At 45.3% G+C, this 14,092-nt stretch overlaps 1 protein-coding gene across 4 annotated transcripts in view; it reads right to left on the reverse strand.

Annotated features, from left to right (window-relative positions):
- Positions 1-14,092, reverse strand: part of MYO5B (myosin VB) — a 173,969-nt gene that overhangs the window by 19,439 nt on the left and 140,438 nt on the right. Inside the window, exons 28-30 of one of the 4 annotated variants that reach the window (XM_054053668.1) lie at positions 11,863-12,114; positions 10,317-10,414; positions 1,954-2,031 (exon numbers count right to left, since the gene is read on the reverse strand). In XM_054053668.1, the coding sequence (XP_053909643.1) occupies positions 1,954-2,031; positions 10,317-10,414; positions 11,863-12,114 (428 nt within the window). The remainder of the gene's footprint in view (positions 1-1,953; positions 2,032-10,316; positions 10,415-11,862; positions 12,115-14,092) is intronic. The other 3 variants (XM_054053669.1, XM_054053671.1, XM_054053670.1) reach the window with 3 other exon arrangements.

Genomic DNA, 14,092 nt, shown 5'->3' on the forward strand with positions numbered 1-14,092 from the left:
CCTGTTTGCTGGGGATTTTTTTTAAGGAATGTATGCTTCCTGTTGAAGATTTCTGGATGGAAAGCATGAATCATTCTCCAGCTGGGATTTTTTTGTTGTTGTTGTTCTTGTTGTTCTTAGAAGACCTAAACAAGCCAATCTGTACTTGTATTTTCCAGCAAAAGATAGAAGAGGATGTTTTCCAACTACAGAAACACAGGCAATAATACATTTAGCCTCATAATCATGTTGTCAGGAGTTATATTCTTAATAGGCTTGGCAAATACAAGCCCACCGTGAAATAAGTATTAAGTGTTTAATTTTCATTTTATTTCTTCATGTGGGATTGGATTAACTGTGAGCCACCCTCAGAAAAACATGCTCCTTCTATGAACTTGGGTTCCTACAGTGTTTTGAAAAACAAATTAATCATCCCCAGTATTTTTCCTGTTATTGTCTAGTTTTATACTCTGATACGTCTACATGTGACCACTTTAGACTACTTTACACAAGAGTATTACGACTCTTCCTCTATGTAGTGCCTTTAATCATATCTTTTATAGAACGCATATATATTGGCGCCTTGTAACCACCCTGCAGGAGAGCACAGGCTGATTAACAAGTAATTATCAGCTCTTTTGAGCACAAAGTTGGACCAGGAGAAGGATTCAGGAATCCTCCCTCTTCGCTTTAATCTCCATTTATGTTTTTAAACATTCATTAGAAATCCTTACAGAACCACCGGCACCCCCAGGAGACACAGAGGTTGCAGGTGTGTCGTAGAATCATAGAATGGATTCGGTTGGAAGGGACATCAAAAAAATCATCCAGTTCTGCCCCTCTGACACAGGCAGGGACACCTCCCGCTGGATCAGGGGCTCCAAGCCCCATCCAACCTGGCCTGGAACCCCTCCAGGGATGGGGCAGCCACCACTGCTCTGGGCAACCTGGGCCAGAGCCTCACCACCCTCACAGCAAAACATTTCTTCCTAAGATCTCATCTCAATCTCCCCTCTTTCAGCTGAAAACTGTTCCCCTTGTGCTACTCCTTTACTCTGTGATCCAGAGGCCCTCCCCAGATTTCCTGGAGCCCCTTTCAGCACTGGAAGCTGCTCTAAGGTCTCCCCACAGCCTTATCTTCTCCAGGCTCTACAACCCCACCTGTCTCAGCCTGTCCTTGTATGGGAGGTTCTCCAGCCCTCACATCGTCTCCAAGGCCTCCTCTGGACTCGCTCCAACAGCTCCACATCCTTCCTGTGCTGAGGATTCCAGCACTGGACACAGGGCTCCAGGTGGGGTCTCAGAAGAGCAGAGTAGAGGGGCAGAATCCCCCCCCTCACCCTGCTGGTCCATCTGGTTTGGATACAGCCCAGGTCACACCTGGCTTTCTGGGCTGCAAGTGCACACGATAGTGTCCTGATGGGATACTTACCCACAACCAGGACATCAGGAGAGCTGTGGAAGGATGGCACTGTGTACCCACCCTGCACCTTTGACTTTATACCTATAGGCAATGCATGGATGTAAATGCACAATCCCTGGGAGTAAGAGGAGCAGACAGCATCACAACACAAGCACAGGGACTCCACTTTTGATGTGTTAAGAATTGGGAGAGAACACTTCAGGGAGGTTCTGTATCATAGTGCAATTTGGGGAAAAAAACCCCCACTAAAATGGGGGCCTTTTTTGGCTTCCTGGAGAATATAGCTTCCCAACACCTTTATTGCACAATTTCCCATTAATGTAACATAATTCTTAACGAATTACAGCTCAAGCATTAGTGACAACAATGTCACTTCAACAGTGAGAAACTGACAACAGCCTTTGTTCCTCTGATATCTTACCTCTGGCTGCTGCCAGAGGGGACAACAGCTTCTATAGAGGACAGGAGGACAACAGCAGAGGAAGAGAAAGAAACAAAAGGGCAAGAAGAGGGGGAGAGGAAACAGTGGAGGAAAAAAGAAAGCATTTGACCTGGCAACTTGCTTTAAGCCTTGATAAGCCAAGCCGAGCTCTCCATCTTCATTGAGATAGCCCCAGTCCTCAGTCTTGCTAGAAATAAAGGACAGAAAAAGGAAACAACAGGACAGAGAAAGACAAAAGGTCAATTGCAGTAGAAGGGGAAAAGGCAAAGAACCCTTATTAGTTTCATTTTAATTTTTAAAGCACACTTTCATTACGTTGTATTTTCTTTTCCAGCACCGTGAAGGAGAATGAAGCCCTTGTTGCGGCTTCTATGACACCTCTAGCTAGCGGAGCTTCTCATCCTTCACCAGCTGAGTAATCCATCCTCATGCAGACCCTTCTTTTCCACCCACCGCAACCAACACAGGAACCCCAAATCATTCCAGCAGAAGGGATCAGTGAAGATCTCGCTGTCCAATCTCCTGGCAGGTTATCATCGTTGCTGTGATGTTACTGTTTTTACCAAAAAGCCCAACTCCTGGAGGCCAGAGCCTGAGTTTTTGTTTCTGTATGGTAGAACTTCTCATTTGATTGCAAAGAAATGCTGGCAAGCCCATGCCACACCCGCTAGCTGAAATCCTCGTTAAAACCTTATGCTTAAAAACCAGGGAGGAGAAACAAGGACCAAAAGGGATAAATGAGGGAGCAAAAGTCAGCATGAGGGGTAAGGAAGAGGTGTCCAAACACAGAGGAGGTGAATTGAGAGGCATAGAGTGACCCTTAGCAACTCCCAACAGCCTTCCTTGCTTCCCACTACCACCCCAAAATTGACTATTTTTGAGCTGAAGAGCCCTCATACACTTTCAACCTCTGGTGCAAACACAGCCTGACATCACTGTTTATGCACAGTGATATCTTGGGCAGCTCACTCTTCTTCCAGACCTTCTGCTCTCTGGCACATCTCACTAATAAGGTATTTTCCTGACAAGTTTCTCCATTTCCTTCCTTCTGCAGCAACTTCCACTCGTCTAAAATAAATTATTTTCCTTCTTCAGTCAAGGATCTCCTCAGTCATCAAATCAACCACATCAGCTTCAGAGCCACCTTTGGTCCAAACACCCCTTGGCCGTTTGTTTCCTTACATCCGTATGAAATCAAATCTCCTCTGTATCCATCCAGGCAGAAAAACGCCCACAAAAATCTCATCTCACTTTAAAACTACAAGTTTCCTTTTAACAGGGTTTAGGTTTTCGGGTTTTTTTAAGCTATGAGAGGCAGGAAACTCATTTATCTTCTTTAATGAGGTGTTGGACACTTTACGAATGAGTAATGTAAGCTGGTCAACCTGACCAGGAACATCTGCTACAGAGAGATTTTACTTGGCTTTGATGTAAGCTAGAAAACAATTTTTCTTTTTGGAAATATTAGTAACTAAAAAAAATTAAAATAACAATATATCATTAAGCTTTCAGGGGGAAAAAAAGGACTAAAGCAATACGCATCTCCTGTTTTGAAAAGAGATGTAGCAGATGCAATTCCCTGGCAAGAAGAGGTCCGCATATTTAAGTGGAAAAGCACAACAAACAAGCTTTCTACAGCTAATTTTCACCCAAGGAAAGCAGTGAGAAAGGTGGTGTTGCAGCCCTGCCACCAAAGGACTCAAAAGGTGCCTGACTCCTGCAGACAGCTTGTACATCCTCGTTGCTACTCAAAACCAGCAAACGTTTTCAGGCGTTACATTTAGAAATACATCTGTTAAAGCCATATGTATGAATTTATAGTAAAACCTTATTTTTACCCATACAGAGTAGGCGTCCAACAGGGTCTGTAGGCTGGCAGATAGAGGGAGGTTTATTGGTCTGATTTGGGTAAATTTAGTCACAAGGTCTTTTTTTTTGGTTCAGATAATCTTAACAGACATGTATTTAGGCACTGAAAACAAACAAAAAAAACCAACCCAGGATAGATCCTCACTCTTTATCACATGTCAGTGACCTGGGAACACTCGTACAAGGAGCAGCATTTTCAAGAGATGCATTTTCCTGGATAACCTCCTTTGAAAACTAGTTTTCCTTCCTTTTTTAATCATATTGAATGTGGTAAATGAGGAAATGAGCTCAAGGGGGTGCCATTATACTAAGATAAAACTGCCCTGGGAAATATGGATTCAGTCCATGTTCACCAACACGCATTGACTCAGAAATCATTGAGATTCCCTTCTCCCAGAAGTTTGTACTGACCAAGAATTTAGAAGTCATTAGGGGTCCTTTCTAGCCAATTAGATCAACTAATATGTGCCAAAATAATTTCCTAAAACGCTGCTTAAATCTGTCTCTCAAACAACCCTGAAAGGACGTGCAAGGACATTATTCACAGCCTCATTTCTTCTTTATCCTTATCGTGGAGTTACAGGTCTGGAGGAGCAGCTGGTGACCTGCAGCTGGGAAACTGCCTTCATGGAAAGGAGAGAAATTCCTGCCCAAACGCCTCCTTTCCCTCCTCCCTGTAGCTTAATGCAAGTAGGTTGTACACCACACCCCAGAGATGTTAAATTTAGCATCTTCAGATAATTATCATCTCGTACCAAAGAGGAATTTCACTTTCCAACACAGATATGCCTTTTTTTTTTTTAATTAAATGGAAAGCTAATGCACGTCATGGATTAGATATAAAACCGAGTGAGGAGTGGTGATAAGAAGAGACACGTTGGAGAGTGGTAAGGAGAGATATGAAACCTTTCCATGTGACTGCCTCTTCCAGTTGCAAAAGCATCCTCCGCATCAAGCCAGCATCAGCCCTTCCCTTTGCACCGAGACCGCCGGTGGGACTTACCCAGCAGGAAAAAAAAGCCATGTAATCTACAGAAATCACTTGGAAGTTAACCACGGAAGTTAATTTCAAAAGAATAAGCCTGACTTGCTTTGAGCCACCAGGTTATCTCTAACATTATCATCACCTGGCTTTTTGTTGGCTCTACATTTACATCAAGATCTAACAGCCTTGAAAGAAAGATCTCAAGAACTGGAACAGGGAACAAAGAGCCTCCTTAGCTTCACATTCAGTTACTGAAGCAGAAAATTATATGAAAACTAACTTGATAATTTCTCTTTAAAAGTTGAAAGTCACAAGATGAAAAAAAAAAAGGCTGAGTTCACTGTGCTTATAAGGAGCTGGTTTTAATTCAAACTTTCCCTTGACCTAGCATCAAAGGGCTCTCCCTGGAGAGTAGTGGAGAAAGAGAATTGCTCTGTGGGCAGGGTTCGTGACACCTGGCAGTTTTCCCTTTTTTCCTCCTGCTGTATTTATACTTCCTGGATTATATACACATAGAGTGAGTAAAAGGTCTGTCTCCCACCAAAATAAAGCCATGCTCCGTCCTTGGTCTAAGCAGCTAAGACATGATGACTTGAAGCTAGGAGTGATCCATGGGTGGACCATGGCTTTACCACGAGTCAGACTGTTATGGTTGAAGAACGTCCTCTTCAGTTATAGACTGATGACAGGACGAGAGGTATTGGTATGAAAAGAAATCACAGAATTATGGAATGGTTTGGGTTGGAAGGGACCTTAAAGCCCATCCAGTTTCAACTCCCTGCCACGGGCAAGGACACCTTCCACTGGCACCTCACACCTCCTGATAGGTTGCCCAAAGCCCCATCCAACCCGGCCTTGAAAATCAGAAGAGCTAAAGACCAATTAGAACTTAGATTGGCCCATTCTGTCAAAGTAACAAAAAATCCTTCTACAAATATACCAATAAAAAAGGAAGGACCAAGGAGAATCTCCACCCTTTACTGGATGCAGGGGGAACAACAATGACAAAGGATGAGGATACAGCTGAGGTGCTTAATGCCTTCTTTGCCTCAGTCTTTAATAGTAAGGTCAGATGTTCCCCGGGTACTCAACCTCACGAGCCGGTAGACAGAGAGAAAGAGCAGAACAAAGCTCCGTTGATCCAAGAGGAAATGGTTAGAGACCTGCTAGGCACATTAGATATTCATAAGTCTATGGGGCCAGGTGGGATTCACCTGAAGGCATTAAGGGAGCTGGAAGAGGTGCTTGCAAAACCTCTTTCCATCATCTACCAGCAGTCCTGGTTGACTAGGGAAGTTCCATTGGGCAAGGGCTGGAGAGAGGATCCAGGAAACTACAGACTACAGTCATGGCCAAAGGAGCTAAATCCAGCTGGAGGACAGTCACAAGTGGTGTCCCCAAGGCTGAGTTCTGGGTCCAGTCCTGTTCAATGTCTTTATCAATAACCCGGATGAGCAGTCCAAGTGCACCCTTAGCGAGTTTGCGTATGACACTAAACTGGGAGGGAGTGTTGATCTGCTTGATGGTGGAGAGGCTCTTCAAAGGGATCTGAACAGGCTGGATCCATGGGCCAAGGCCAATGGGATGAGGTTTAACAAGCCAAGTGCACTTGGGGCACAACAACTCTGTGCTGCTCCAGACTCTGGGAAGAGTGGCTGGAAAGCTGCCTGGAAGAGAAGGACCAGGGGGTGTTGGTTGACAGTGGCTGAACATGAGCCAGCAGTGGCCCACGTGGCCAAGAAGGCCAATGGCATCTTGGCTTGGATCAGAAATGGTGCGGCCAGCAGGAGCAGGGAAGGGATTGTGCCCCTGTTCTCTGCGCTGGTGAGGCCACACCTCAAATCCTGAGTTCAGGTTTGGGCCCCTCACTACAAGAAGGACATTGAGGGGCTGGAGAGCATCCAGAGAAGGGAACGGAGCTGAGGGAGGGTCTGAAGAACAAGTCTTACAAGGAATGGCTGAGGGAACTAGAGTTGTTTAGCCTGGAGGAGGCTGAGGATAGACATTATTGCTCTCTACAACTACCTGAAAGGAGGTTGTGGTGAGGTGGATGTTGGTCAGGTGATGGGACAAGAGTGAATGGCCTCAAGCTGCATCAGGGGAAGTTTAGATTGGACATACGGAAAAACGTCTTCACCGGAAGGGTTCTCAAGCACTGGCAGAAGCTGCCCAGGGAGGTGGTGGAGTCCCCATCCCTGGAGGGGTTTAAAAGGCAGGTAGATAAGGTGCTTGGGGACATGATTTAGGAGGAGATAGGCACAGTTGGAGTTGATGATTTCTAAGGTCTTTTCCTGCCTAATGATTCTATGATTCTGTGACCTCCAGGGACAGGGCATCCATGGCTTCTCTTGGCAACCTAGCAATGGGAGCACATGCTTCTTGCAGAGCAGGTGAAGGGAAAAAGTGGCTTTTGCTTATTAATCCCACTTTGGATTTGCAACTCTGCCAGAAAAGCTTTTGATTAAAATATCTATTGATCAAGATTAGAAAGAGAAGGTAGTTTTATTTCTCATATTGACACACTTGGGTATAGAGCTGCATAAGTATACATGCAAATTTGTGCTGGGGTGAAAGAAAGTTAATTTATATTGACAAATACAATAATCCCTGCTCCCTGAGTGTTTATTTTCACCCGTTTTATTGCCATTGACTGCAGCCTACACTTTATAAACCAATCCAATATACACAACAAATGCACAGGGAACCATATAATGGGGAAACTGTTGGTGATTAACGAGCCATTGGACAAATCACTGCAGAAAATCAGGGTGATGAAGCTACTGCTACTGTATTGCAAGAGCCAAGCTCCAGCCAAGCTTCACGTGAGAGGCAGACGAGAGAGGTAGTAGGAAACTGAGCCTGGAGACTGCAGATTTCCCTCCCAAATCTCAAGAAGCCCAAAACACCATGGCCTGACCACAGGAACTTCTTAAATTGCAAACCACCTGTGCAACAGCAAGGAGAGAGATTGATACTCTTGTGGAAAATAAGATCATTGCAGCATTTTTTTATGATTTCCCCATGTGATTGCATCCTCGCTGCAGAAGTTGCTAAGTCAGGAAACCAAAACTGCTGAAGAAACATGTTGACAGAAAGCAAACACAGACTCCAGGATGGCCAAGTATCAATTACTGCTAGGAACCAATGACGCATCCTGGTCAGACACATGCCCTATGAAAACAGAATCTCTTACTTTGACTCCAACTCCTTCACCAACACCCAAACACAAACTAACCATGCCACTGGAAAACACAAGTTATAGAATCATAGAATCATTAAGGCTGGAAAAGATTTCTAAGCTCATTCAGTCCAGCTGTGAGCCCAACACCACCGTGCCTGCTAAACCATGTCCCAAAGTGCCATGTCCACACGTTTCCTTAACCCCTCCAGCGGTGGTGACTCCACCACTTCTCTGGCAGCTTCTTCCAATGCTTGACAACCCTTTCTGTGAAGAAATATTTCCTAATATCCTAACCTCCCCCCTGGCACAACTTGAGGCCATTTCCTCTCGTTCTATCCTGTGTCACTTGGAGGCAGAGACCAACATGCACCTCACCACAAACTCCTTTCAGGGAGCTGCAGAGAGCTATGAAGTCTCCCTTCAGCCTCCTCTTCTCCAGACTAAACAACCCCAGGTCTCTCAGCCACTCCCATAACCCCTGCACTTCAGCCCCTTCCCCAGCTCTGTTCCCTTCTCCGGATGTGCTCCAGCATCTCGATGTCTTTCTTGGAGTGAGGGGCACAAAACTGAACCCGGGATTTGAGGTGTGGCCTCAGCAGGACCAAGTGCAAGTGGACAATCCCTTCCCTACTCCTACTGGCCACACTATGGTTGATCCAATCCAGGATGTTCTTGGCCTTTTTGGCCACCTGGGCCACTGCTGACTCACGTTCAGCCACTGTTGACCCGCTCCCCCAAGACTTTTTCCGTGAGCAATTAACACTCTGCTTGACAACGGGATTTCACATCTCATACAAGTGTCCACGGCTCCAGGAGAAAGTTAAAAGAAAATAAGAGAAAATCCACAGAATTCATTAAGTGACAAAAACCCCTCTGCAGCAGGAAGCACACTGAACCCTACTGAGTTATTGACAAAAAGGTGATGTTTAAATCAATCTCATCACCTCTACGCTGCGGGAGAGGCAGAAATTTCATCAGTGAGTTCACTTCAGGAAAGGAAATATCCAATGGCAACAAACTGGAAAAAAACCCAAACACCGGCCCTGATCTAGCCAGACACGATGCCCAGGGAGAGAAACCAGTGTCACGGGAGTCCTGGACCCCAGCACAACCCATTCCTCCAGGTCTCTGGGCCGAAGTAAAAGCTGGCAGAGCCCTTCAGTGTTTTAAGTTATGTTTAAATGCAATGTATGTGGAATTAGCCCAACTCTGGGCTCGCGCACTAGGAGATATCCACGGGTTCTCCTAGGACTTTCCCAAGAAGCAAAATAGATGCAAATTCAGAAAATCCAGCCCATACTATGGCAGGAATTTGGAGGACAGGCAGCACAGTCATGATGACTGAAGTTGACTGTACAATGTATACGTACATTGAATTTTTGCCCATCAATCCAGGCACATGGATTTCCCATTGCACCTTGTTGGCTATCCAGCTCTGAAAGCATTAAGGATTCCTCATTATTTTCATATTGCATTCAAACATGGAGTGTCTTTGCTCATATTTGTACAGGTGTGAATAAAATCCTAATTAAGTCACAGTCTTTCCCAGCCTAACAACCTTCTGCAACCAGCTTAGAAATTGGCAAAGTATACTGTGTTATCTAAAGCCTTTAATCCATAAAGGTTAGGTCTTCTGACTAGCTTGCTGAACACAAATTATTTAGGTAAAAAGCCTCAAACCTCTGTATTTGTCAAGATAGAAGGAGATGAAAATTCAATTTCTTTGCAATAAAATATTTATTTTATGTATTATCTTGCTGGTTAATCCATGTAGTTTTATCTCCGTGCAAGATACTAGTGATTTTTTATTTGATGTCCTCCTGGATAGCTGCAAGGATTGATTTAATGTCTCACAACATAAGCCTATCGTCATTATAAGCACAGATACACATTCACAATATTAACCCTTACTGTGGGAAACCTGTAATCAAACGAATATTCCCAACTCTCAGTTTAGATGCAAGAAAACAGACAATGTGGGTGTTGCCAGAAAATACAGTATGTGTTCATTAACTCAGTTCACTGTCAGGGGCTTTTGCCTCTGAGAAAACGAGAGGGGAACCGTGCTGTCTTACCAGCATAGCATGAGGACTAACTTGAAATAAATAATTCTTAGATATATCCCAAATCATAGTTTTGCTGCTATTTATGTACTGGAAGCAAAGTCAAAATCCAATTTTTTTCTCTTCAGTGTTGGCTTTCCTGCCCAGTATCTCTCCTCTCTTGGGGACAAACCGCCCCAAAGACAAAGGGCTCCTTAGCCAGTATGAGACCTGTGTCTTTGGTCGCATCTCTGTGGCCTGTCCTTGACTCAAGGTGAGAACACAACACAGAAGCTGGTCACTGTCTAAAAGATGTTGTTAGTTTTGGTCCGGATCTCATCACTCACACTTTGGTCAGCTCCTCCTGCTGCTGGAAATAGTTGAGCCACACTTACCGGTTCGTCTCGCACATCCCCTGGTAGGCTTCGATCGCGTCCTCCTGATCAATGTGCTTGTCACTGTTCGGCCAGCTGGCATTGGTGGGGATGCTTTCCTAAATTCAACACGCAAAACACAGCAGCGTGACAGCCTGCACATCTTCCTGTCTTTCCAAATCCTCATACCGAAAAACTCCCAAACATCCATAACAGAGCTTTCTCAAGGTATCCATCAGAACAGAGAGTTTCTACGAATTCATACACATGCAAACAGACAGTAGTAGAGATTAGGAGGTAGAAGGAGGATGTGGTGAACCTGGGAGGGAGATAAAGGAGTGTGTGTGGTCTGAAATACAAAACATACAATAATCCTTGAGGAATGACAAGGCAGCGAATTGAAAAGACCAAGCAAGAGTTTTCAGAAAATGCACTCCTCCATCAGAATGGGCTCTAAAAAATAGCTCCCAAATAACTGTGATGAGACACGCCCTCTGCTCGCCTACACACCAGCATAAACGCATTACAGTTGCCTCAGCATCAAGTGAGCAGAATCTGGTCCAGAAGCTCTTTTTCTCCATCCCGTTTCCTTGCAGGATAAGCCAATTGCCACAGAACATCACTGGGAACATCTCAGACTACCACACCCTGGTGCAGGGCTGAAGAATCATAGAATCATAGAATGGTTTGGGTTGGAAGGGACCTTAAAGCCCACCCAGTTCCACTCCCTGCCATGGGCAGGAACACCTCCCACTGGATCAGGGGCTCCAAGCCCCATCCAACCTGGCCTGGAACACCTCCAGGGATGGGGCAGCCATGACTTCTCTGGGCAACCTGGGCCAGGGCCTCACCACCCTCACAGGAGAACATTTCTTCCAAAGATCTCATCTCAGTCTCCCCTCTTGCAGCTGAAAACCATTCCTCCTCATCCTGTCCCTGCATTCCCTGATCCAGAGCCCCTCCCTAGACTTCCTGGAGCCCCTTTCAGTACTGGAAGCTGCTCTGAGGTGTCCCTGGAGCCTGATCTTCTCCAGACCGAACAGCCTCATCTCACTCAGCCTGGCCTCATAGCAGAGGTGCTCCAGCCCTTGGGTCATCCTCATGGCCCCCTCTGGACTCACTCCAACAGATCCATGTCTTTCCAGTGCTGCAGACTCCAGAAGCGAATGCAGAACTCTAGGTGGGGTCTCAGCAGAGCAGATTAAATGGGCAGAATCCTCTTCCTTGCCCTCCTGGTTACTCTGCTTTGGATGCAGCCCAGGATATGATTGCTCTTTGGTGTGACCTGGATAGACGTTATCAGGTATGGGGTCAAACACCTGACAGCAGTACAGACCACCATGGGACATATGGTCCTGGGCTGTCTGAAATGACATATCAGCTGTCTGAAATGATGTCATGGACTATATCTTATCCATAGGTAGAAACTCCTATAACCCTGAAGAACCTCCTATAGCCTCCCCATGCTATCCTGTCACCCAGAGCTTACCAAAGCAGAAAATGCACGGCTCAGGCAGTCACTGAATTTCTAGCAACAGAACAGGAAAAGGAAAAGAAAATCCATTACCCTCTCATTTACCATGTTTTTCCCAGTCTGTTTTTGCTGGGCTGCATTCATAATCTGTGTCCTCAAGATGAGCACCTCTTCCTTACGCACTTCCAATTCCTCGTTGGCCGATTTCAGCTGATTCAGTAGGAGATTATAACTGTCCTGAATATCGTTGGATGAGTTGTTCTGGGTTGCTCGGTCTGCAATGGCCTTCCTCAGCTCATTAAGTTCATTTTTCAGCTTCTTGTTCTCTGACTCCAGCTCTTGCCTCTGGAAAACACCAAGCCATTAACCAGATCAGATAAACTTTCTTGCACTGCCTCAACCTTTTCTGAGGTGCCTCTAAGGTAACTCAGTTACCAATGATCACAGCTGAATAAGCAATTCATGCCAGCATCTGGATTTTGCTGCCCGTCCAGGCATGTGTGGCTCAGAAATGATTTTTTGCTGTAATCAGTAGCCCATTGTTACTAAATAACGACACTACCGGGTGACACAGGGAAGATTTTTTCATTTGTTGACGCTATTTTTAAGCACAAAAGCAAGCCATTAGAAAAGCTAAACACGTCTGTTTCTTCTCCACGTCTTTTCCTTTTCACTCAAGACATCACCACAAAACACACAATGTTTAGATCACCTTTCATATTCTTTAGACAAGCTGCAAGATGCCAATTTACATGACCCTTCATCAGAGCAGACATCTCATTAAGTGAGCTATGGCTGTGTGAATTCCCACTGCAGCTCCTTTCTCATATGTTTTGTAATTCCCCCACCCTGCTGCACTATTTGCAGTTGGAGGATTTTCTCGCCCTGATGTCTTGTCAGCTGCTGGCACCTGACAGGCAAGGGCAACACTGCACAAGCCACTTCTCCCGAATAACGATGCATGAGCTTCATTGTGTTCACCAAGACAACTAAAGAGCTTATTTGCTTATGTATCACAGTAGAAGATGGAAGAATAAAACCCTGGCAGCTGCCATGAAGCAGGCAGTAATACCTTGAATCCTGTGTTCAGTTTTGCGCCCCTCACTACATGAAAGACATTGAGGGGCTGGAACACATCCATAGAAGGGAACGGTGCTGGGGAAGGGTCTGGAGAACAAGGGTTATGAGGAGCAGCTGAGGGAACTGGGATTGTTTAGCCTGGAGAAGGCTGAAGGGAGATTGTAATGACCTCTAAAGTAACCTGGAAGGAGGTTGTAGCGAGGTGAGTGTTGGTCTCTTCTCCCAAGTAACAAATGAAAGGATGAGGGCAAATGGCCTCAAGTTGTGCCAGGGGAGGTTTAGATTCAATATTAGAAAACCTTTCTTTACTGGAAGAGTGATGAAGCACCGGCAGAGGCTGCCCAGGGCAGTGGTGGAGTTTCCTTCCCTGGAAGAGTTCAAAAAACATGTAGATGTGGTACTTTGGGACATGGTTCATCAGGCAGCGTTGGGCTCATGGTTGGACTGGATGATCTTAGAGGACTTTTCTACCCTTTGTGATTCTATGATTCCATTATTCCCTGCCAGTCTCTTAAACTCAGCTGGAGCATCCCAGCTGCATCAAGAGCAGCTTTAGTCCTGTGGGTGGGGCGGTCCTTGCTATAGTCAGAGAAGGTGCCAAACTCCTGCGTCCTGTTCACAGCCCACATCCCAACAGCTAGTTTTCTCTTTACATCAGATCCTCCATCACCACCTGCAAGAGGATTGCTTCCTCTTGTCCCAATGCATCCAGGCCTCTCGGACAATGCTGAAACTCAATGTGATCCATACCCAAGTACTGCATGGTAAAAATGGAGACATCTGCAAGCGTGCTGACAAAGCCTGGTGTCTGACTGATGCGGAGTCAGCTCTTTCCTAGGGACTGCTCCCATCCTTGTGGATTCTCTAGTGTCTACAATAGCAAAAGCTCTTTCTCTACTGAGCTCCAGGTGCTTCCCTCAGCTTTCTTGCACAACCCCTCTTATCTATGGGATATCTGCTTTATTATCAGTTTTGGCTGACGTGAGCTAACAAATCCAAAAGTGGCTAGGGGGAATGGTGGCAATTTATACAATTTACATAGTGTGTAGCTAGCACAGCTGTGTAAATCTCGTTTCCATAGGAAACGGGTGTTATAATTATTAATCCTTACAAATTATAAATAGCATGCCTTATCACAGCAGAGGTGTGAACAGAATAGCTGATCTGGCATTTGGACATACTTCTAGCTGAACAAACACCACCATTAACCAGAATATTCAGGTACTTTATACCATCTGTCATT

The sequence above is a fragment of the Cuculus canorus genome, chromosome Z (genome assembly GCF_017976375.1).
Source record: "Cuculus canorus isolate bCucCan1 chromosome Z, bCucCan1.pri, whole genome shotgun sequence".
Taxonomy (NCBI): domain Eukaryota; kingdom Metazoa; phylum Chordata; class Aves; order Cuculiformes; family Cuculidae; genus Cuculus; species Cuculus canorus.